The sequence below is a fragment of the Oncorhynchus mykiss genome, chromosome 18 (genome assembly GCF_057628025.1).
Source record: "Oncorhynchus mykiss isolate SJ-2025 chromosome 18, ASM5762802v1, whole genome shotgun sequence".
Taxonomy (NCBI): domain Eukaryota; kingdom Metazoa; phylum Chordata; class Actinopteri; order Salmoniformes; family Salmonidae; genus Oncorhynchus; species Oncorhynchus mykiss.
Window position 1 is genome coordinate 35,806,725 of NC_143039.1, and position 23,276 is coordinate 35,830,000.

The 23,276-nt window shown below is 46.0% G+C and overlaps 2 protein-coding genes across 2 annotated transcripts in view; one reads left to right on the plus strand and one right to left on the minus strand.

The window, feature by feature from the left end:
- LOC110495961 (neuropilin-2) overlaps positions 1–23,276 on the minus strand; it is a 64,457-nt gene that overhangs the window by 11,260 nt on the left and 29,921 nt on the right. The window contains 5 exon segments of the mRNA XM_036952470.2: positions 4,181–4,342; positions 4,491–4,571; positions 12,929–13,073; positions 13,235–13,584; positions 15,183–15,327. Of these exon segments, the coding sequence (XP_036808365.2) occupies positions 4,181–4,342; positions 4,491–4,571; positions 12,929–13,073; positions 13,235–13,584; positions 15,183–15,327 (883 nt within the window).
- LOC149975488 (uncharacterized) lies at positions 765–1,751 on the plus strand. The gene is made up of 2 exons (XM_090209454.1): positions 765–929; positions 1,113–1,751. Exons 1-2 carry the CDS (start codon positions 765–767, stop codon positions 1,749–1,751), a joined length of 804 nt encoding a protein of 267 aa, XP_090065580.1.

Here is a 23,276-nt window from a genome sequence, read left to right on the forward strand (position 1 = left end):
CCTGACAGGATCACATGTGCTTTATCACAGTGTGTGTTAGAGCAGTTAGGTGATGGAACTACAGATAAAAATGTGTGTGTGTGTGTGTGTGTGTGTGAGTGTGTGAGTGAGTGAGTGAGTGAGTGAGTGTGTGAGTGTGTGAGTGTGTGAGTGAGTGAGTGAGTGAGTGAGTGAGTGAGTGAGTGAGTGAGTATTGTCCAAGAGGCACTAGGTACAATGAAGTTATGGATATTAGCATGACCATATTCCAGCTGAATGTTCATGTATAAACTGTTATATATTACATACTGACATGGAAATATGTAACATATATAAATAGTATATGTTATGTCCCCTGGTCTCAGGCAACAGGTGTAGATTGAAAACAATGTCTTCAAAATATGATAAAAATTCTAATTTTGACCCCCTGGACTTTCAGTCCTTGTATCTATAGCTCCATCTACGAATTGTTTGGTGATTACATTTCTACAGCTTCATAGAGAACATTTATTTGATTTATTTCATAGAAAACACATTTTTATTAAGGAATGGCCCTTATTGCTTTTTGGTTCAAGCTAGACAATAGAATTCAAAGAACTTGAGAACACGTGCATGTCATAGTCATTGACCTCGATTGTGATGCATCTGTGATGTCATCCGAACACCTGTGAAGCAACGTTCTAGAGGTCAACCAAATCATTTAGGCACTTGAAAGCATTGCCTATCACATTGCTATCTGCTCTGAACAATTAAAAAATATATAATTACTCCAAGCTCTTTCAATAATGGACTATCTCCAATATCTGAGCCAGTTCCATCCCTTTTTGGACCAGTTCATCTGGAAAGTGTTGAGGATGGTTCCTAACGACGTTCTCGCCTCATGGCTGATCACACAGATGACTGGAGGATCTCCAGTGCCTGGAGTGGCTACCTACCAGGACCTGAACCAGGTTTGTTTGGCCTAGATTATAGTGAGTAGTCTGAAATGGCAACGTATTCCCTATATAGCTAGTGAAATACTTTTGACCAGAGCCCTGGGCCTAGGGTGGGTTACTCTAAAACACGTTGTGACAAATGCTGATGTAAAAAGGGCTTTATAAGTACAATGTGATTTATTGATTGATTCATTGCAGGGACAATGGCAAAGTCAATTTTTGAATACCCCACTTGCACGCCAGTTCCAGCCCAACTCAGCCCCTGCCACCTTCCAGCTAAACTCCAGCTATGGACAAGACCAGGACAATTTTATGGACTGGAAAGAGGGGCCCCAGATCAACAACAACAATCAAGTGCATTGTCATCAATATGTGGAGCCAATGGATGTCGATGTTGTTGTGGAGGTGAAAGACAACAGCCAATCAGTAGCCACTTGGCAGGCAACAGTCTGGCCCAGCCAATCAGCAGCCACTACCAAGACAACAGTCTGGCCCAGCCAATCAGCAGCCACTACCAAGACAACAGTCTGGCCCAGCCAATCAGCAGCCACTACCAAGACAACAGTCTGGCCCAGCCAATCAGCAGCCGCTACCAAGACAACAGTCTGGCCCAGCCAATCAGCAGCCGCTACATTTTGGTCATCTAGCCAGCAGAATGCTGCTATATTTTGGCCATCGAGCCAGACAACCACTAAACAATTATCCACTAGCCAGAATGCCACAACCCAGACAGCATTCTCCAACAACCAATCAGCAGCCTTCACTATGAGAGATGGTGGCGACATGAGGAGCAGCAGCCCTCACCAGGTCTATGACCCCAAGAGGAGGAGGATGTAAATGTGAGAGACTCTTAAGGGTAATTTTTTCCCAAAAATGGAGGGTCAGTGTCACAACCAAAAGACTCAGTCCATCACAGAGACCTTGATGTGTGGATCACAGCATAAGAAGCCGTAGAACCACAAGCTTGACTATTTTTATTAGAAAAATAAATGTTTGATTGATTGCAAACTAAATCCAGCATGGCTCTTTTGTGTCCATGTTATGGTGGTTACTGTAGCTACATGCACGTCGTAAAATAATGTGTTGTCGAGGAGGGAACTAAATCATTTATTTGATTATATTAAACATTTAGACCACCTGTAGAAGGACAGCAATCAGCATCCATAATGTAAATGCAGATAACTCACTTGTAATGAATTTAACACTTTATCAAGGGAATGTACACTCTACAATTTGTACCTAACTTAAATCTGGGAGACGACTGAAGTTTGTATTGTATGTGAGAGGGAGAGAAAGCTTGAGTACATTCAAGTGTGTATTCTACTGTGCAGTATGTGCATGTGTGTGTAGCCACCCTAATAGTCTGTCACGATGACAGCCCCCCTCTGCTCTCTAGTGTGTGTGCCACATCAGTGTGTGTGTGTTTGTAAGGAGCCCTCCCATGCAGCACCATACAGCACTCTCTATCGCTGTGCGTCTCTCTGTGTGTGAGTGTGTGCGTGCGCAAGTGTGTGACTGCATGGGTGTGTGTGACTGTGTGTAGGAGTGTGTGTGCGCGAGGGTGTGCATGCGTCCGTACGTCTGCGTGTGTGTATGTGTGGGTCTTCACCACACAGAAAACATCCCCACTTTATCAAACTGATCTTCATGCGTTCGCAGAGGCCCCCCTCTCCCTACACCTCGGGTGAACCCGGCGTCTCTGAACGCTCCCCCCATTGTTCCGCAGCTTGTTCAGCAGACAGCTCATAATCGAGAGGGGCGCGTTCACGTGATATGATGCAACAGCATTATTAATCCATTTTCTCAGCAGTCTCCTGCAGCGAGCGAAGACAAAGAGATCTCAATCTACAAACACAGGCCTCGTTATCGACGCCGCAGGCACCACGCGTTGATATGCTTCGCCGCTAGTTCTCCGGCTGTTATGTTTTCACATTTTAGAGAGAGAGAGATCAAGAGGTTACTGGGTCTGAGTTTTCTGGGTCACGAGAGAGATAAAGGAAGGGAGGGAGGGAGAGAGGGGGAGGGAGAGAGAGAAAGAGGGGGGAGCGTGGGACAGTGAGATAGAGAGAGAAAGGGAGAATGAGAGAGAGAGAGAGAAAGGGAGAATGAGAGAGAGAGAGAAAGGGAGAATGAGAGAGAGAGAGAGAGGGAGAATGAGAGAGAGAGAGAGAGGGAGAATGAGAGAGAGAGAGAGAGAGAGAGAGAGAGAGAGAGAGAGAGAGAGAGAGAGAGAGAGAGAACCTCTCTCTTAGGCTAACCACTAACAGGGCGATGCGATTGGGTGATTTGGCTACAATCCTTGATCTACATACCCAGGGATTCCCCGATCTAAAGCCCAGGTGACATCAGAGATTCCGAACCACTTTGAGCGCGAGCAGGTCCTGAGACTCCCCCTTTTAATTCTTCACAGCTGCAGCTTGTTAAATATTTCATGGGCCCCCATTCGAAATATATCAAAACCAATGAATTTTAAAACAAGGTCAGGATAACAATCCCTTTAACCCTCATTTACCGGCGTCCGAAATGGCCCCCTGTTCCCTATTATAGTGCACTACTTTTGACCAGTACCCATAGGACCGGCTCATAGGGACCTGGTCAAAAGTAGTGCACTATATAGGGAACAGGATGCCATTTATAGCACGGTCAGTGTAAGAAAACCTCAAAGAAAAACTCCAAACTGCTCATATCTTTAATTAATATGCGAAAAGCTTCACTCTTTTTTGATCTGGGGGTATGTATAAAGGGGACTTAGTAATTGCTCTAAGAACATGGAAGGCTACATAGGGAGCCAGAGATTTGCCTGCAAGGTAATCGAGGGGCAGGAATGCACGGCTGGGAATATGGTGTTCCTGGTTTCTTCCCTCTAGAATCTCTTGCCTCTGTAGTTAATAAGTGCTACTGGTTCTTAACTTTTTCCTGCCCAGAACGCTCCCGGAACAATCCGTTAGCGTCACAGAGTTGTAGCGCAGTCACATAGAGCAGAGTGGATGAGTTACACGTTATAAGTGTGTGCGTGTGTGTGTGTGTAGGTCTGTGTGGTTGTGTGTGTAAGTCACAAAATCAGCTTCGGCTGGGGCTCAAACAGAGTTTTTGTACATCCACATGTTTACGAACACCAAACAAGTACTTCACTGCATATCAAGCTAAATTAGCCCAAGTGGCTATCTAACCTCTTTCTTGCCTTCTGAACATGGTTGTTGTGAACCACCATTGCCAACCCTGACTTATGGGGGGAAGCTGGCTGTGCTATGCTCAGGGAGACTCACCGGTGGGGGGCAGAGCGAGATCCAGGCTGGGGCCCTGGGCTGGGGCTTTGGAGCTGCTGTGGAGGGACCAATGGAGAGGGGCGCTGAGGTCGTGAGTCCAGCCACACAGACCCTGCTCAAGGTCACACACACCACCCATTGACGGAGGGGAGGAGCTAGCTCCTGGAGAGAAAGGGTGGGAGAGGGACAGAGAAAGACACAGAGAGAGAGAGAGAGAGAGAGAGAGAGACATCAACCATCAAACATTCTACAATATTATACAAACATAAAGTTTGCAACATTTCCACACAGTATGCTTACAGACACTCACCTCTGCCCGACCGCTGGGCAGTGCTGCTCTCCATTGGACCAGACAAAGTCGGTGTGGCTGTGTCAGCCAGCGTGCTGGTTTCTATGGAGGCACAACACATAAGTGTTGTCAGTTACATCCAAGATGCTCAAAATGAAACATACTCAATGAAACAACATCGTATTGTGAATGTGACCGCAGCTTTCTGACTAATCAACAGTTTGCCCATGAATACAATTTCTCAATCTCTGCTTCTCACAGAATCTCTGCTTCTCTCAATCTCTGCTTCTCACAGACTGCTTCTCACAGACTAGTGCTTACTCCACACACCTAAATGAGAGTCTGAGGTCATCTCCAATGCTCCTTCCCTCCCTCCCGTCCTCCCTCCCTCCCCCTCCCAGACGAGGTGACAGGCTGAGCCAGGCGGTGATAGCCCAGTCATGTTGTGTCTCTTAGCCCCGACATCTCCCTCCCTCCATGGGTCTCGATCGTCTCCACTGTCTCCACCTCCATCCACAGCCCAGTCAGACCAGTGGCTGGGGCCCTGTCAGGACAGGCCAGACACCACTGGCTCCATGGGGGATGAATGGGCCTAGCTAGTTCACCCTCGAATGGATGATCACACACACACACACACACGAGCAAGCGCGTACACACACACACACGGATGCATGCGAGTGCGAGTGCACACACACACACACACACACACACACTCCTTCCAGCAGCACATGGTCTACAGACTGCATTAGGAATGTTATCGGCGATAAGTGGCCATTCTATTGGGACCAGATGGGACAACCCTGGCTCCGTTATGCAATGACAGACGGAAAGGTTTGGGTCATCTCTGCATTCTAACCACAATCTAACCAAGGTCCTAATCATATTATCATACACCCATGGCCCCATATATCGCATCATGGGAATTTGTGGAAACTCTGTTCCAGGCTCCGTTCCAAAAGTTTGGGAACCACTGCCTCAGAGTATACTTGTGCTTTCTGATAATTTCTATGTCAAAATCTGTATCAATTATTTTCCCCCCAAGCATTCATACTTTCCCCAAGATGTCCTTTAGGAGAGTGCAATGACTGGAGAGACACACCAAACTCGAACATCTGGAAAGCAAGACTGCTAGTGCAGAATCTGGATGCATCTGCAGTCCAAAGACATAGCTGCTAGATAATAGCTACATCAGTGTAATGATGCTTCCTGGGCATGGCTAGCACCGTTAGCGTTGAGCGGGCGTTTGAGAAGCACAGACGACAACAAACATGGAGGGAAGTTGATTACGTTGTCCATATTAGGACAGATTGAAACGAGTCCTGCTGGGACTGAGGCTGTCCTAATATGGACACCATAGTTGATTGATCCCTTTGACATTTTACCGTGACACAACTGCTTGTGAGGAAAAAATGAAACGGATGAAATGAATGAAACGTACACAGCCGGACGTCTGGCGCTGTGGAAAAACACAGCTAAAATAGCGCTACATGAAAGAATAGTGCCCAGCTGTTGAGGTCTCTGACTGCGTGACATTAGCCTAACGTTAATGTCACACCCTTTACTGAGGCAATTAGTTGGCCGATCAGATTTTAATCACCAAGGAGCTATGGGGACCCCACCGGAAATACGTTAACCCCCTACTCCTCCCTAACCTTTTTCACATCCGAGGACCGTGTATCCTGTTATTTTATCCCCCTTAGCGCAAGCCATTCGTACAAGCCATTGCATCTCCGTGCTTTCAAAGGTCAGGCCTTGTCACAGTGGAAACAGATTGACCTTTGTGGGGTGTGACAGGGGTGTGTGTGTGTGTGTCTCTCTGTGTCTGCGTGTATGACAGAGGTGTCAGGGGTAACGGGAGAGAGACGAGGAGCTATGACCTGCCTGCCTCTCCCCGAGGGCTCTCCACTCCTTGACATGTGTGAGGACACAGCTACAGAGCTGCGTCGAGAGGCCGGCCTTTATACAGTATCACTGTTCCTTTCTCCTTGCGCAGAAGGCCTCCTCGTGCAGGAGGGCCTTCTCGTGCATCAGAAGCAGGAGAAGGACTAGCCATGCAGGGAGAGGATCCCCTCATTCAGGAGAAGGCCTCCTTATTCAGGTAGAGCGTCCCCTCATGCATCAGAAGGCCTCATGCATCAGAAGGCCTCCTCATTCAGGGAGAGGGACCCTCGTGCAGGAACAGCCCCTGTGATTTGTCACATGCACCGAATACAACAGGTATTTCAGGTATTTCACCTTACAGTGAAATGCTTACTTACAAGCCCTTAACCAACAATGCTTTAAGAAGTTTTATAAGAAAAAAGTGTTAAGTAAAAAAATATATATATAAGTAACAAATAATTAAACATTATTAGTAAAATAACAATAGAGAGGCTATATACAGGGGGTACCGATACAGAGTCAATGTGCAGTCGAGGAGAATGAGGCCTGCACCTCAGACCGGAAAGGAGTACAGGGCTCATATGTACAGTATCAAGTGTCTTATAGTAGGAAGACTGTTTTTTTAGGATCGACTCAGCCCTCTATCTATGTTATGTCATCTACTGTGATCTAAAAACGCAAAACCGATCCTAAATCAGAAGTCCTACACTGAGACGCTTGATACAAGCGGCACCAGGGGAACTGTCATGTTTCAGAGAATACAGTGAACAGCGCTCCACCCCTTCCCCTTGCTCACTGTTCTCGAACCCCCCAAGCCCCCTACTCCGCTCCTTCTCTTCTGGAAAACAGCCATATCTCTCGCTGAACAATCTGACTCAACAAAATTTGAGCAAGAAAAAAATGTCAATTATGTAAAGAGCCTCTGTAAAACTCACAAACACACACACCCGCCCGCCCACACATTAAACCAGCGCAATTGTCAAACGCACGTTCCTTTGCAAGTTCGACCTGTTAAAGCCGGCGCTTTTCTATTTTCAAACCCTGGATTGGTAATTTACCTGTTTTTTGAGTTTGCTTGTGCTGAGGTGGGAGGGGTGTTAATATTTTAGCTGTGTCCTTAAAAACGTGCGCCAAAGTGCCAATTTCAGGCAGCGCTCGTGAGGATATTTAAGACCAACCAAAAACTGGTTTTAGCAATAAGACAGCAGAAGTGCAGCCTTTCCAGCCATGATGTACAGTACCCATATGCACATGGAACAAGAGAACAAGAGATAGACACAAAAACGTTTTTTCCCCCCATTTATTTGTATTATTATTAAAAACCAAGCATAGTCTCCCCTGCAGTCAATGAAAGCAAGTTTTTTTTTGTACTGCTCAATGCATTTTTTTGTCCTGCCCAATGCATTTTTTTGTCCTGCCCAATGCATTTTTTTGTCCTGCCCAATGCATTTTTTTGTCCTGCCCAATGCATTTTTTTGTCCTGCCCAATACATTTTTTTGTCCTGCCCAATGCATTTTTTTGTCCTGCTCAATGCATTTTTTTGTCCTGCCCAATGCATTTTTTTGTCCTGCCCAATGCATTTTTTTGTCCTGCCCAATGCATTTTTTTGTCCTGCCCAATGCATTTTTTTGTCCTGCCCAATGCATTTTTTTGTCCTGCCCAATGCATTTTTTTGTCCTGCCCAATGCATTTTTTTGTCCTGCCCAATGCATTTTTTTGTCCTGCTCAATGCATTTTTTTGTCCTGCTCAATGCATTTTTTTGTCCTGCTCAATGCATTTTTTTGTCCTGCTCAATGCATTTTTTTGTCCTGCCCAATGCATTTTTTTGTCCTACTCAATGCATTTTTTTGTCCTGCTCAATGCATTTTTTTGTCCTGCTCAATGCATTTTTTTGTCCTGCTCAATGCATTTTTTTGTCCTGCCCAATGCATTTTTTTGTCCTGCTCAATGCATTTTTTTGTCCTGCTCAATGCATTTTTTTGTCCTGCTCAATGTGTTTTTTTGTACTGCTCAATGCATTTTTTTGTCCTGCTCAATGCATTTTTTTGTCCTGCTCAATGCATTTTTTTGTCCTGCTCAATGCATTTTTTTGTTCTGCTCAGTGCGTTTTTTTGTCCTGCTCAATGTGTTTTTTTGTTCTGCTCAATGTGTTTTTTTGTCCTGCTCAATGCATTTTTTTGTTCTGCTCAATGTGTTTTTTTGTCCTGCTCAATGCATTTTTTTGTCCTGCTCAATGCATTTTTTGGTCCTACTCAATGCATTTTTTTGTCCTACTCAATGCATTTTTTTGTCCTGCTCAATGCATTTTTTTGTCCTGCTCAATGCATTTTTTTGTCCTACTCAATGCATTTTTTTGTCTTGCTCAATGCATTTTTTTGTCTTGCTCAATGCATTTTTTTGTCCTACTCAATGCATTTTTTTGTCCTGCCCAATGCATTTTTTTGTCCTGCCCAATGCATTTTTTTGTCCTGCTCAATGCATTTTTTTGTCCTGCTCAATCCATCCGCTCACTTTGAAATAAATCTTAAATCACCAAAGCTTTATTAAAACATCAAGTTTGAGAGCAGCAAAAACAGTGAGCAGACATCTCCTTTCTATCTATGTACTATTGTACATTATCTTAGCCAGCTCCTGTTATTGTTTTGGATGTGCGTAAACACCCCTCCACGCAGGCTACATGCCCAACATGGAAAGATAGATTATTTAAAGGTTATATTATATATAGGTTCCTGTAACAATAGGTTGTTTTCTGTTTAGTTTGATTAAAAAACAAGCCCTTATAGGCTTACCTTACCCTACTATAACGAAAGCTGGTTCAACAGCAATGTGTCTGGTGTCTTTCTTATCCTGGCCATGCATTAGCCAAAAAGGCTATCCATAAAAGGTTTCCAAATGTTGTTATTTAACCTTTATTTAACTAGGCAAGTCAGTTAAGAACAAAATCTTATTTACAATGTCGGCCTACATTGCTGTTTCGTTGTAGTAGGGTAAGGGTAGCCTACACTGGCTTGTTTTTGAATCAAACAAAACAGAAAACAAGCAATTGTTACATGAACCTTCGGACTATATAATCTATCTTTCCATGATGGGCATATAGCCTTCGTGGACGGTTAACTGCCTTGTTCAGGGGCAGAATAACAGATTGTCAGCTCGGGGATTTGATCCAGCAACCTTTCGGTTAATGGCCCAACGTTTTAACCGCTAGGCTACCTGCCGCCCCTGAAATGTTGCACTCTTAGTCGTCATGCGTTTGCATTATACCCAATTCACATAGGCCTACCTGCAGTGCACAGGCAACTCTATTCGGCTGGTATACGTCCCCATTCCAAAGAGCACATCTTGTCCAGTTAGCAAAGACGCACTCCTCCAAACATATTCAACTGATTCAGTCCTGTAACGCCATATCAACGGTAGGCCCAGGCTACATGTGGCTTATTGAGAACGTGCCTTACACATACAAGACAATTCACAGGAGCCTAGTATTACTATTTATTTGAAGTGCGATGCGTAAAGGCCTTTATTCATTGACGCCAATTACAACAATTATGACTGTCAACACTCCAAACATATTGAGCAAACACCAGCTGTTTTTTTTTTTGTTTTTTTTACTGTACTCATTACTGGAGCCTATGCTATTCAATCCACAATGGACTCGGAATAATAATACTCCGTGCCACCAGCCTAATTGTAGTCGATGACTACGCAACCTGAGGCAACAGCATGCAGGATTAAGCCATGAAATGTGTTGACAGGCCAATTTATTTATTCATCAAAACCCAGAATGTCATTAATATTTGTCATAAATTCATAATTAATAGACAAAATATGTCCAACTTTTTTGTGAGGTGTATACTCTTGTTTCAAAGTAGATTTGTTTAAGATTACAGAGAAGCACTCTGTGTGACCCTAATTTAGCCCACTGCAGTAAAAGGTTAAAATAGAGCCCAATATGTCCTTGAAGACTGTAAAACAAAGCCTAAGAGAAACCTCCGAAGTTGATCTTGAAAGAAGGCAGAAAGAGATATCCAGGCAGAGTTGTGTCCAAGGCATGTGTGTGTGTGTGTGTGTGTGTGTGTGTGTGTGTGTGTGTGTGTGTGTGTGTGTGTGCATATGTGTGTGAGGTGTGTGTGTGTATGTGTGTGTGTATCTGTGTGTGCATAAGTGTGTATGTGTGTGAGGTGTGTGTGTAAGAAATGAGACCAAAGAGCCTGGAATGGACAGCAGAAAACAGAGAGGGGGAGTGTGTGATGAGAAACAGCAGAGGAGAGTGGAGGAAATAGGAAGAACAAAAACATTTACAGACCCACGCACTATGCCTAAGGGTGGGAACAGAGAGAGGAGAGGAGAGAACAGAGCCATGTGTGGGATTTAACAGTGAGAGAGAGAGAGACAGAGAGACAGAGAGAGACAGAGACAGAGAGAGACAGATAGACAGAGAGAGGAGAGGAGAGAACAGAGCCATGTGTGGGATTTAACAGTGAGAGAGAGAGAGAGAGAGAGAGAGAGAGAGAGAGAGAGAGAGAGAGAGAGAGAGAGAGAGAGAGAGAGAGGGAGAGAGAGAGAGAGAGAGACAGAGAGAGGAGAGGAGAGAACAGAGCCATGTGTGGGATTTAACAGTGAGAGAGAGAGAGACCAGAGAGAGACAGATAGACAGAGAGACAGAGAGAGAGAGATACAGAGCGAGGAGAGAAAGAGAGAGAATAAGAGCGAGAATGAGAAAGAGAGGTGGTGGGAGAAAAAAGGAGGGGTGACAAAAGATTTACAATCCTCCCTCCTGTGTTACGAGGCATAGCACTCCAACCCTCCCGCACTGTGAACACTTGTGGACCAAATGCTCTGTTGAACACCAGTGTGGTGTTAAACTACTCCATCTCTCTGGGATGTCCTCCATGTCCAATAAAGAGGAGCCTGTGACGGATTGCTTTAACACGGGGCTTTCACCTGGTCTCAATGCCTTTTACATGTGGCAGGGTTAACACCGGGATGGCTGTGGCCTCAAGGTGAAGGGTTGCCGGTTTGAATCCCAGGGCCTGTGTGTAGACCCCACTGGGGACAGCAGCAGGAAGCGATGGGGCGAGGAGGAAGTGACATAGGACAGCAAGGAGAGAGAGATGTAGGGAGGAGAGGAATGCAGCTCATTTGTCAGTCAGTCATGTAGGCCAATCATGGGTGTGGTACTGAGGGTCCCTAACAAAGGGCACTAGCCTGTTATTCTGACGGAGAGAGAGCGTGTGTGTGTTTGTGTCCTCTTGTTCTATGTTAACGGAGGATTCTGGTCTTGTTTCTCCTCTCTAATGGCATAGTGAGTGAGTCAGAGAGGAGTGGGATGAAATATTAAGAGGTCCACATCCTCCTTACACCACCGAACAGGGCTGTGTTCCTTACGCACAGACGCACACGCACCCATGCACGCATACACACAAGCTCTCCCCTAACACTGATTACAGTGTGTAGGTGTAGGTGTTGAGAATTCAGCGCAGACGTCCTGTGTAGGCCCATTAGGAGCCATTATAGTGTCTGTCTGTGTGTGTTTATGCGTATGTGTTGAACATCCTAGTCAGGGTGGGAACAGAGAGAGGGGCCTAGAACCAGCTCAGGGGTGTGTGTGTGTGTGTGTGTGTGTGTGTGTGTGTGTGTGTAGGTGTTGAGCCCACTGTCTGTCTGGTGCTGTAGCTCAGGTGTCCTGGTGCTGTAGCTCAGGTGTCCCCAGTGGGAGTAGTGAGCAGTGAGAGGCCAGATGTGTCTACTACCTCACATCTGGATAGCAGACCATACAGTGTGTGCGTGCATGGTACCCTTGGGACAGATTGCTCAAAACCCGTCCAACCCTTTCTCCACTCCCTGTAACTTTAACCTTCACTCTTTCCAAGACTCCCCTGATTTTTCCACTTCCACTTGCTTTCCAACTCCCTAATCGTGTATCCAGTAGACTCACAGATGATATATAGTACGCGCACGCCCACACACTTTTTAAAAATATACCCAAACCGTTCAAAAGTTTGGGGTCACTTAGAATAGTCCTTGATATTGAAAGAAAAGCTTGTTTTTCTGTCCATTAAAATAACATCAGATTGATCAGAAATACAGTGTAGACATTGTTCATGTTGTAAATGACTATTGTAGCTGGAAACAGCTGATTAAAGAAGCAATAAAACTGGCCATCTTTAGACTAGTTGAGTATCTGGAGCATCAGCATTTGTGGGTTCGATTACAGGCTCAAAATGTCCAGAAACAAACACCTTTCTTCTGAAACTCGTCAGTCTATTCTTGTTCAGAGAAATGAAGGCTATTCCATGCGAGAAATTGCCAAGAAACTGAAGATCTCATACAACGCTCTGTACTACTCCCTTCACAGAACAGTGCAAACTGGCTCTAACCAGAATAGAGGACATTTCTAAAGTGACCCCAAACTTTTGAACGGTAGTGCATATTTGTAGGATATTTTGGCAGTTATGAAATGACAGAGAGGAGAAACAGATTGAATGTTTGGAGCGGGGATGGAACTCCGGTCTCTGGTGGGGAGAGGAGTGTGCATGTGTCTAAGCTGAGAATGTTAATAGAATACCACGGGCTTACCTGGCACGTCACAGCCCAATATTTCTACTCTCATCCCGATCCCGGCAGGAGACCACCTCTCTGGATAGATCCTGATGAACTGGGCCAGGGTCTCCTCAAAACGCCGTAGCTCAGGGGTGTCGTAGTGGGTATTCCCCTCAAATATCTGCAACACACACACAGAAATAAAGCAGAAATATTGAAATGTACTGTGGCAAAAATCTTTATGTAGATTATTTAAAATGAGTATAATCATACTTTACACTGACACGCACGCACACACAACCCCAACATCACCCCCACACATGTCCCCTCCCCCACACCCACCTTGGGCAGGCTGGTCTTGCTGTCCATAACGAACCCCCAGTCCTTCCCGTCTAGACTGTGAGCCACGCGGTACTTCCTCACAAAGGCCCTGTTGTCCGTATTACTTGTCCCCTCTCCGCCCCTCGCCCCCTGGGTAATAATCCCCCCGACAGTCTTGGGGACACCCAGGTCCACTTGGAGCCACTCCTCCCCAGCCAGGGGCTGAGCGGGGCCGGGGAACCAGCCTGAGTGGCTGCCCACCAGGCGGGCATTCCCAGGGGACCACAGCATGTCTCGAGCTGACGAGGCTGAGATCTGGGCATCGGGGAGCAGGCCAGAGAGGAGGCCCTGCATCTCTGAACACGGAGCATCTGAAGTTAGGGAAGAAGATGGGTGGGGAGAGGGATGGGGAAGGGAGGGGGAGTGGGAAGGGAAATTATTCATCAAAATCCCCTTTATTGGGTAAATGTCATACATTACACAAAACTATCACATTTCAACCCTCACATATTATCTGTAAAAGAAGCAACGAGAGAGAAGGAGGGAGAGAAGGGGAGGGGTTACAGGAGATGATACAGGAGGAAGAGAGAGAGATGGAACTAGGAGAGAGAAGAAAGAAAGATTGAGGGAGAATGGTAGAGAGAGAGAGAAAGAGGACGGTAGAGGAGATTAGCGAGGAAGAGACCGAGGGAGAAACAGGGGAGAGAAGACCAGAGACAAGACGAGACAGGGGGAGTGAGACCGAGAGAGGAGAGAGAGAGAGGAGGAGAGAGAGTGAGGTGGAGAAGAGAGGAGAGAGAGAGAGGAGGAGAAGAGAGGAGAGAGAGAGAGGAGGAGAAGAGAGGAGAGAGAGAGAGGAGGAGAAGAGAGGAGAGATAGTGAGGAGGAGAAGAGAGGAGAGAGAGAGGAGGAGAAGAGAGGAGAGAGAGAGAGGAGAGAGAGAGAGGAGGAGAAGAGAGGAGAGAGAGTGAGGTGGAGAAGAGAGGAGAGAGAGTGAAGAGGAGAAGAGAGGAGAGAGAGAGGAGGAAAAGAGAGGAGAGAGAGTGAGGAGGAGAAGAGAGGAGAGAGAGAGAGGAGGAGAAGAGAGGAGAGAGAGAGAGGAGGAGAAGAGAGGAGAGAGAGTGAGGTGGAGAAGAGAGGAGAGAGAGTGAGGAGGAGAAGAGAGGAGAGAGAGTGAGGAGAGAGAGAGAGGAGGAGAAGAGAGGAGAGCATTAGTAGGGTTGACGGTTTAAGAGCACACAGATCAAAGTTTCATGCTGTTATCTCACAGCACTAGCAATGAATGTAAATTATGGATAAATGGCAACAGAAATGCATGTGTGTGTGTGTGTGTGTGTGTGTGTGTGTGACTGTGCGTATCGACGTGAGGTCATCGTGCTTGTCTTCAAGTGACTATGTGTGTACCTGAACGGTGAGAGCCAGTCTAACATGCACTTGCAATACTAGCTAATGAGTGGTACTCTCTCTCCCCCTGTGAATCACAGTTCAAGATTTACAAGTGAACAAGAGTGTCATGAATGATTGATTGTGACCCATTCTTGTGACATACTGCATCTGCGAGATTGTAGGGGTTGAGAGAAAGTAGGTTGATAGGGAAAAGGAGGGAAAAGACGAATGCGGAGGAGGAAGTGATTGGAGACGTGCTGGCTGAGAACAGAGTAAAACTTTGATTAGACTAATGCTCTGGTTGCTGTCGGAAGTTCTTATGTTTGCGTGTGTGAGTGTGTGTGTGTGTGTGTGTGCTCATGTTACTGCGTAGTTAATGCATGAACTGGCTGGCATTTCTTCTAAGGGGATATTTTAAGTTTCTTCACTGACAGAGCAGGAGATGCCGGAACACATTTTGTCTCTCAAAAATACTCTGTTTTGACGTGGAGTGGGACAGAGGACATAATGTAAAGGATGCTTCAAGTATCTAATGCAAAATAACTGAAACACCTGTTTCCCCGTGGCTCCCTCTCACACACACCTATGATCTGGCAGCCGTAGAGCTCGAAGCGCAGGGCAATGCCGTTCTTCCAGACCTGAGGTCGGATGCGTACGAAGCGGGCTAAGACGGGCTGGGGTACGCGGTTCAACACCACCTCATATGGGTCTGTGTTAGCATGGAACACCTGGAGAACACACACAGAGGGGTATATGGTTAGACGCTTATACCAATCAAAAGATACCACACACATTTTATACCACACACACACGCGCGCACACACACGCACACGCGCGCGCACACACACACACCAGCAGTGCTAGGGCACGGTGTTGAAGATGGCCACACACCGACAGAAGTGGATAGCCTTTGTTGCTGCTCGATGCATCAGCCGGTGCGAAGGGGATGAGTGAGTGACACAGTGAAAGGAGAGGATTGCTGTGGATAAGAGCATCTGCTAAATTACCAACATGTAAATGTCAATGAAATCTGCAGGTGCGTGGAGCTATGAGCTGTGCGTGTCAACAAGAGGGGATTTTTGTCCTCACATTCCAAACAATAATCTTGGGACTTTATTTTTTTACCAAAAGTGAAAAAGTGTGCGAGCAAGTTTTCAGTTCTCTCTTCCTCGCAATCTCTCTCTACCACAAACATCCATAGCCCGCAGTGTGAGTCTCGCTTCGCTGCACACACACAGAGCCCCAGCTAAGCACAGACAACCTAAACACAGATCCAATGACACCCACCCAGCTGTCTGTCTGTGTTTGTGGGGCAAACGGTGAGGGATGGTAGGGGTTTGGAAGGGCAGACACACACACGCTAAGAACACACACACATCCCAAACACACACTCCCCTTCCCCCACCGTACACACATACTACCACCCTGGGGGGACTGAACAGTGGACAGAAATGCTTGATGGACATGACAGGGCAAGGTCGGACAGGATTGGGCGTTCTGTAACAATAACAGGAAGTCTCCGCAGGAGGGCAGGACAAGACCAAGGACTATTTCCTGTGGCATCCGTCCTGAACGTCCACCCCACTCCTTACACCTCCCTTCCTCTCTTGACCCCTCAGGGAGCGAGGTTAGAGGTCAGAGGGTAAATGTGACTCAAGGAGAGGAGCCTCTCCCTTGTTTAGGGGAAGGACACAGACAGATAACAGACGTCCCCTCATGCCCGTGGGAGGAACCAATGGTGAGAGACGTCTGATCCACCTCATGTCCTATCCCTCTATCCAGTCTGGAGGTCTTCCACCAACCACACCCCATCAAAACATCTCTCTCTCTCTACTCTCTCTCCATTCTCTGTTCTACTCCCCCTCTCTCTCTCTCCAGTGAGGCTCATTGCCAGTCTGAAACCACAGAGAGACACAGGAAACAACGAGACCGTCCTCTGGGGTGCGATAACACACCCAGACACACCCCCCCCCCCCCCCCCCCCCCCCCCCCCCCACCCCGTTTGGACCGTCCAACTCCAGATATAAGAGGAACTCAGAATAAGAAAGGACCACAGGCCAAAGCTTAATATCAGTTAAAGCAGACACTGTCTGTGTTCCAAATGGGACTCTATGTCCTATGTAGTGCACTACATTTGACCAGGGCCCTACAAAGACAATAGAGTACCATTTGGGACACAGACACTGTAGAAACGTGTATTGTGGCCTAAAATGCACCAGATTGACAGCCAGGGAGAATCGTTACACCAACTGACCACAGAGGGCGCCAGAGCTAGAGGTTTTAATAAGGCTTATTTAAAGCAAAGTTTTTGCATGAAATGCCGGCCTATTGTCATATGCAATGTAGGCCTCTAGTCAAATACTTGAATGTGCCTTCAATGCGTCTCTTTCGCTCTTCTCCTTTGTGTCTGTGTCTATGGTAATTCTCTCACTTTCCCTCTCTCTCTTTCACTCTCTATATCCTTCCTCGTCTTTTCTTCTCTCTGACTTAATTTGTATTATATTTTCCTCTCCTCTCTTCTCTCCTCTCTATGTATCGGAGGCTATAATAATTCTACCAACCTTTCCTTCACTCTCTCTTCCTCTTCCTCACTACAGTCTTTCCACTCTCTTCCGATCTTCCTCTCCCTGTGTCCGAGGCCACTCTGTCCCCCGGTATTTTGATTGGCCCTGTGCACTGTGTATGCTCATACCCATGTGTGTTAGCCTAACACCCATGAGTCCAAACCACAAACCGCCCTCCACAAGTGAACATAGCCAGTTCTCACCTGCTGCCAGATGGTATAGAGATAATGTCACTTATCTTTTAACGGCCCAAACTACATTTTAGAACTCCATTTTGTGATGTCAGACACATTCAATATAACTTTGTTTAGGGGGGGGGGGAGAAGGAGGAGTCGTGCTGCAGACCTCCCCAGTCCCCTCTGTTTCCTCTTCCTCTCTCTAGTTACATCCTTACCCCTGACCTCAATTACCCTATCAGCAGGGTCAAAGGTCATTCCGCTCATTAGACACCTGGACATTTGCTGGAAACAGGAGAAGGGTCATAAAGTTGTGTGTGTGGGTTAGAGTTGATGTTTGGGTATATGAGTGTGCATGAGTTTTTGTTAGAGCATGTGTATGCTCTATGTACAAATTGCAAATTGCATGAGTGTGTTATTGTATGTGATGGTATGGGATGTCCCATTGTTGCTCTGGCAGACTGTGGGTGTCATTCAGGCAGTCGTCTGGGCAAACCTTGTAATCTGCCTGACGATGGGAAGGAATAGGGGGGGGGGGGGGGGGGGGGGGGGGGTAGCTCCGCCTCTATACAGCACACAGGGCAAAGCGGGCTAAATAATTAACATTGTCATGTTGTCTCCTCGTGTGGCAGGTCATGAAATTATAACGAACCCCCCAACGAACCCCTTAACCCACCCTACCCTAGCCCTACTGCACCACTTCACACATATACACACCCCGGAACCCCTCCCACATTTATGTGACGGTCAAAAGCCTGGAGCGGATGGACACCGGCGGGACAGAGGCACCACGGATATTTAACTATTGATGATCCTCCGCAGAAGAATGGGGTCACCGCGAAAGAGAAGGAGTGTGTGTGAGTGTGTGCAGAGGAGTGGAAGGAGATAGTGTCAGACTGGGCTGAGTCTCCCAGATGAAAACACTTCTCTAAAAACAAGATGGAGAGAAAACAAAGAATAACAAATGGAGACTTACGAGAGAGAGAGAGAGAGAGAGAGAGAGAAAGAGAGAGAGAGAGAGAGAGAGAGAGAGAGAGAGAGAGAGACTCAACTCATTCCAAGATGATCCATTTGCCTTCTCTCTCTGTCCCTGCTGTGTTTCCCTTCAAGCTGATGGCACCACAGGGAGATGTGGCCAAGCTCTGCACAAGACATTCTCTCTCTGTCTTTCTATCCATCCCCCTCCCTCCCTCCCGCCTTCCGTTTCTCGCTCCGTATGAAGATGTTGACAATTGGTTCCAACTGGCTGCTTTCCACTAGTGGCTTGAAGAGGGGGCCAGCAGGGCTGAAGAGTGTGTGTGTGTGTGTGTGTGTGTGTGTGTGTGTGTGTGTGTGTCTACATGAGGAGTGCTGAGGTACTCCTTTGAAATGGTCTCCCACCCCTTCACACAGTTGTTTTTGTCAATGTCTCCCACTCTGCCCCACTTCCCTCATTTCTCTCTCATCACACTGCAAGTGTGTGCGTGGGTTAGTGTGTGGGTGAGTGTGTGTGTGCTAGGTGTATGTGTGTCTACATGCCTATGTGTGTGTGTGTCTATGTGCTTGAGTGTGTAGACATGCCTGCGTATATGTTTGTGTGTGTGTGTGTGTGTCTACATTTGAGTGTGTGTGTGTTTGACACAGCTAGTGTGTGTGACTGAGAGTAACAGGGTGTAACTGCGGTGTGGGCTGTTTTTCTCCCAGGTCACAGAGTGGCAGATTTAGCACAGTAAGACAATGCATTTCTGCGAAACACACCATGTCTGTTTATTATTTGGGCTAATGTGATTCCCCCATTCAGTCACAATGTGTGTTTGTGTACGCGAATGTGAATGCATGTGTGTATGTCTTTATGAGTGTATGTGTATGTGAGAGAGCTGTGTCAAGTAACGATGTGCATGTGTGAGTAGCATGATGCCTATTTAATAAATCACACATGCTCCAACAATAAACTGCCAGTCGCTCACAGAGGAAGAGGAATAGCAATTTGGCACAAATGGAACTCTATGCTATGATGCCATTTCAGTCAAAATCATAGACATGGAGTGTATTTACTAGGAACCAAACTGAAGCAAACAGGCTGAAAAGGGGAGGGAGCTAACTGAATTTGTCCAATAAGAATTGCTTATTTTCGATTTTCTGTTTGCTACGGCGTGCACTAATGAATAAGGCCCTGGTGTTACTTGCATGATTCTTCAGATCCGCTTTATGAGAACTGCTGATGTTTCCAACCTTCTGTCGCTCACTACGGAACATTGACTAGAAACCTCCAGCTGCTGTATCCATGTGCCGGCACCCTGCTCCCGCTCATACTTTGACACACGCACGCACGCACGCACGCACGCACGCACGCACGCACGCACGCACGCACGCACGCACGCACACACACACACACACACACACACACACACACACACACACACACACACACACACACACACACACACACACACACACACACACACACACACACACACACACACACACACACACACACACACACACACACACACACACACACACACACACACAGCTCTGGAAAAAAAATTACAAGACATACTGCAAAATGATCCGTTTCTCTGGTTTTACCATTTACAGGTGTGCAGTTGAAAGTCGGAAGTTTACATGCACCTTAGCCAACTACATTTAAACTCAGTTTTTCCACAATTCCTGGAAATGTAACCCTAGTAAAAAATTCCATGTCTTAGGTCAGTTAGGATCACCACTTTATTTCAAGAATGTGAAATGTCAGAATAATAATAGAGAGAGTGGGTCAGAAGTGGGTCAGAAGTTTACATACACTCAATTAATATTTGGCAGTATTGCCTTTAAATGGTTTAACTTGGGGAAAACATTTTGGTTAGCCTTCCACAAGCTTCCCACAATAAGTTGGGTGAATTTTGTCCCATTCCTCCTTACAGAGCTGGCGTAACGGAGTCAGGTTTGTAGACCTCCTTGCTTGCACACGCTTTTCAGTTCTGCCCACTCATTTTCTATAGGATTGAGGTCAGGCCTTTGTGATGGCCACTCCAATACCTTGACTTTGTTGTCCTTAAGCCATTTTGCCACAACTTTGGAAGTGTGCTTGGGGTCATTGTCCATTTGGAAGACCCATTTGAGACCAAGCTTTAACTTCCTGTCTGATGTCATGAGATGTTGCTTCAATATATCCACATATTTTTCCCCCCTCATGATGCCATCTATTTTGTGAAGTGCATCAGTCCCTCCTGCATCAAATCACCCCCACAACATGATGCTGCCACCCCCGTGCTTCATGGTTGGGATGGTGTTCTTCGGCTTGAAAGCCTCCCCCTTTTTCCTCCAAAACAAAATGATGGTCATTATGGTCAAACAGTTCTATTTTTGTTTCATCAGACCAGAGGACATTTCTCCAAAAAGTGCAATCTTTGTCCCCATGTGCAGATGCAAACAGTAGTCTGGCTTTTTTATGGCGGTTTTGGAGCAGTTGCTTCTTCCTTGCTGAGCGGCCTTTCAGGTTATGTTGATATAGGACTCATTTTACTGTGGATATAGATACTTTGTACCTGTTTCCTCCAGTATCTTCACAAGGTCCTTTGCTGTTGTTCTGGGATTGATTTGCACATTTCGCACCAAAGTACATTCATCTCTAGGAGACAGAACGCGTCTCCTTCCTGAGCGGTATGATGACTGTGTGGTTCCATGGTGTTTATACTTGCGTACTATTGTTTGTACAGATGAACGTGGTACCTTCAGGCGTTTTGAAATTGCTCCCAAGGATGAACCAGACTTTCTGAGGTCTTTCCCATGATGTCAAGCAAAGAGGCACTGAGTTTGAAGGTAGGCCTGGAAATACATCCACAGGTGAGTGGATTATGTCAATTAGCCTATCAGAAGCTTCTAAAGCAATGACATCATTTTTGGGAATTTTCCAAGCTGTTTAAAGGCACAGTCAACTTAGTGTATGTAAACTTCTGACCCACTGGAATTGTGATACAGTGAATTATTAGTGAAATAATCTGTCTGTAAACAATTGTTGGAAAAATGACTTGTGTCTTGCACAAAGTAGATATCCAAACCAACTTGCCAAAACAATCGTTTGTTATCAAGAAATGTGTGGAGTGGTTGGAGAGGCCTACAAGCCATAGTGTCTCGCACCCACTGTGAAATTTGGTGGTGGATCGGTGATGATCTGGGGATGCTTCAGCAAGGCTGGAATCGGACAGATTTGTCTTTGTGAAGGATGCATGAATCAAGCCAAGTACAAAGGTTGTCCTGGAAGAAAATGTGCTTCCTTCTGCTCTAACAATGCTCCCCAAATCTGAGGATTGGTTTTTCCAGCAGGACAATGCTCCATGCCACACAGCCAGGTCAATCAAGGTGTGGATGGAGGAGCAACAGATCAAGACCCTGTCATGGCCAGCCCAATCTCCACACCTGAACCACATTGAAAACCTCTGGAATGTGATCAAGAGGAAGATGGATGGTCACAAGCCATCAAACAAAGCTGAGCTGCTTGAATTTTTGTGCCAGGAGTGGAGTCACCCAATATCAATGTGAAAGACTTGCGGAGAGCATGCCAAGACGCATGAAAGCTGTGATTGAAAATCAGGGTTATTCCACCAAATATTGATTTCTGAACTCTTCCTAAGTTAGAACATTAGTATTGTGTTGTTTAAAAATGAATATTAACTTATTTTATTTGCATTATTTGAGATCTGACAACACTGCATCTCCTTTGTTATTTTGACCAGTTGCCATTTTCTGCAAATCAATGCTCTAAATGACAATATTGTTTGGGGGAATTTGGGAGAAATGTTGTCAGTAGTTTATAGAATAAAACAAAAATGTCAATTTTACCCAAACACATACCTATATATAGTAAATACAGAGGAAGTGATCATTTTGCAGTGGTCTCTTCATTTTTTCCAGAGCTGTATAGGCACACATCCTCACACACGCACACACTTCTGCACATAAATAAATACACACGCAGACATGCACAGATTCATAGACAAACACATACTGCAAACACACACACACGCTCAGCAGACGGACAGGAAGTCCCAATCCCTTTACTCATACTGTAGTTGACTTGACGACATATCACCAGTGTGACATGCGCGCGAGCGTGCGCACACACACACACACACACACACACACACACACACACACACACACACATAACCAGCCCATTAGTTTAGCTAGAAACTAACTGTTAAATGACAATCAGAAGGGCAAATCTCCTTTCATTGCCATGCCCCCCATTGTGTTCCCTGGTTTAAACACTTAAAGGATCTCTAAGGGCTTAGGGCCAGGCTAACTCGGACTCTGTGTGTCTGTCAGACGCCACCATTGTTGGATTAACTGTCACGGAACATACATATGGACAGAGGACCTTCTATCTTGCACGGCTCCAGATAACCCCTGGTCAAAACTCATCTCCAGTCCAGACACCCCACTCTGAGGTCAGTGGTGGTGTGTGTGCGGGAGGGAGGGTCCAGCTGTTGGGTGTTTTTTTATTTAATTCTAAATCCATTTCCTCAAATAATCGCCTCACAGACATGGTATGCCCCCCACTGTCAACCAAAGCTGAAACAGACAAAGAGGCGCCCCAAAGGGAGAAAGGAGGTTGGGATAAAAAAGCTGATGACTCTCCCCCTCTCTACAGTCCACGGTGGCTTTAACATAAACTCAGGGGAAAAAAAGAAACGGCCCTTTTTCAGGACCCTGTCATTCAGAGATCATTCGTAAAAATCCAAATAACTTCACACATCTTCATTGTAAAGGGTTTAAACACTGTTTTCCATGCTTGTTCAATGAACCATAAACAATTAATGAACAGGCACCTGTGGAACGGTCGTTAAGACACTAAAAGCTTACATATGGTAGGCAATTAAGGTTTCAGTTCTGAAAACTTAGGACACTAAAGAGGCCTTTCTACTGACTCTGAAAAACACCAAAAGAAAGATGCACAGG

What these genes read in the sequence shown, in the direction of transcription:
- LOC149975488 (XM_090209454.1), top strand. Translation starts at nt 765, where the DNA reads ATGGACTATCTCCAATATCTGAGCCAGTTCCATCCCTTTTTGGACCAG. An exon ending in CCTACCAGGACCTGAACCAG is followed by an intron (nt 930 to 1,112) that starts GTTTGTTTGGCC and finishes GATTCATTGCAG; the next exon opens with GGACAATGGCAAAGTCAATT.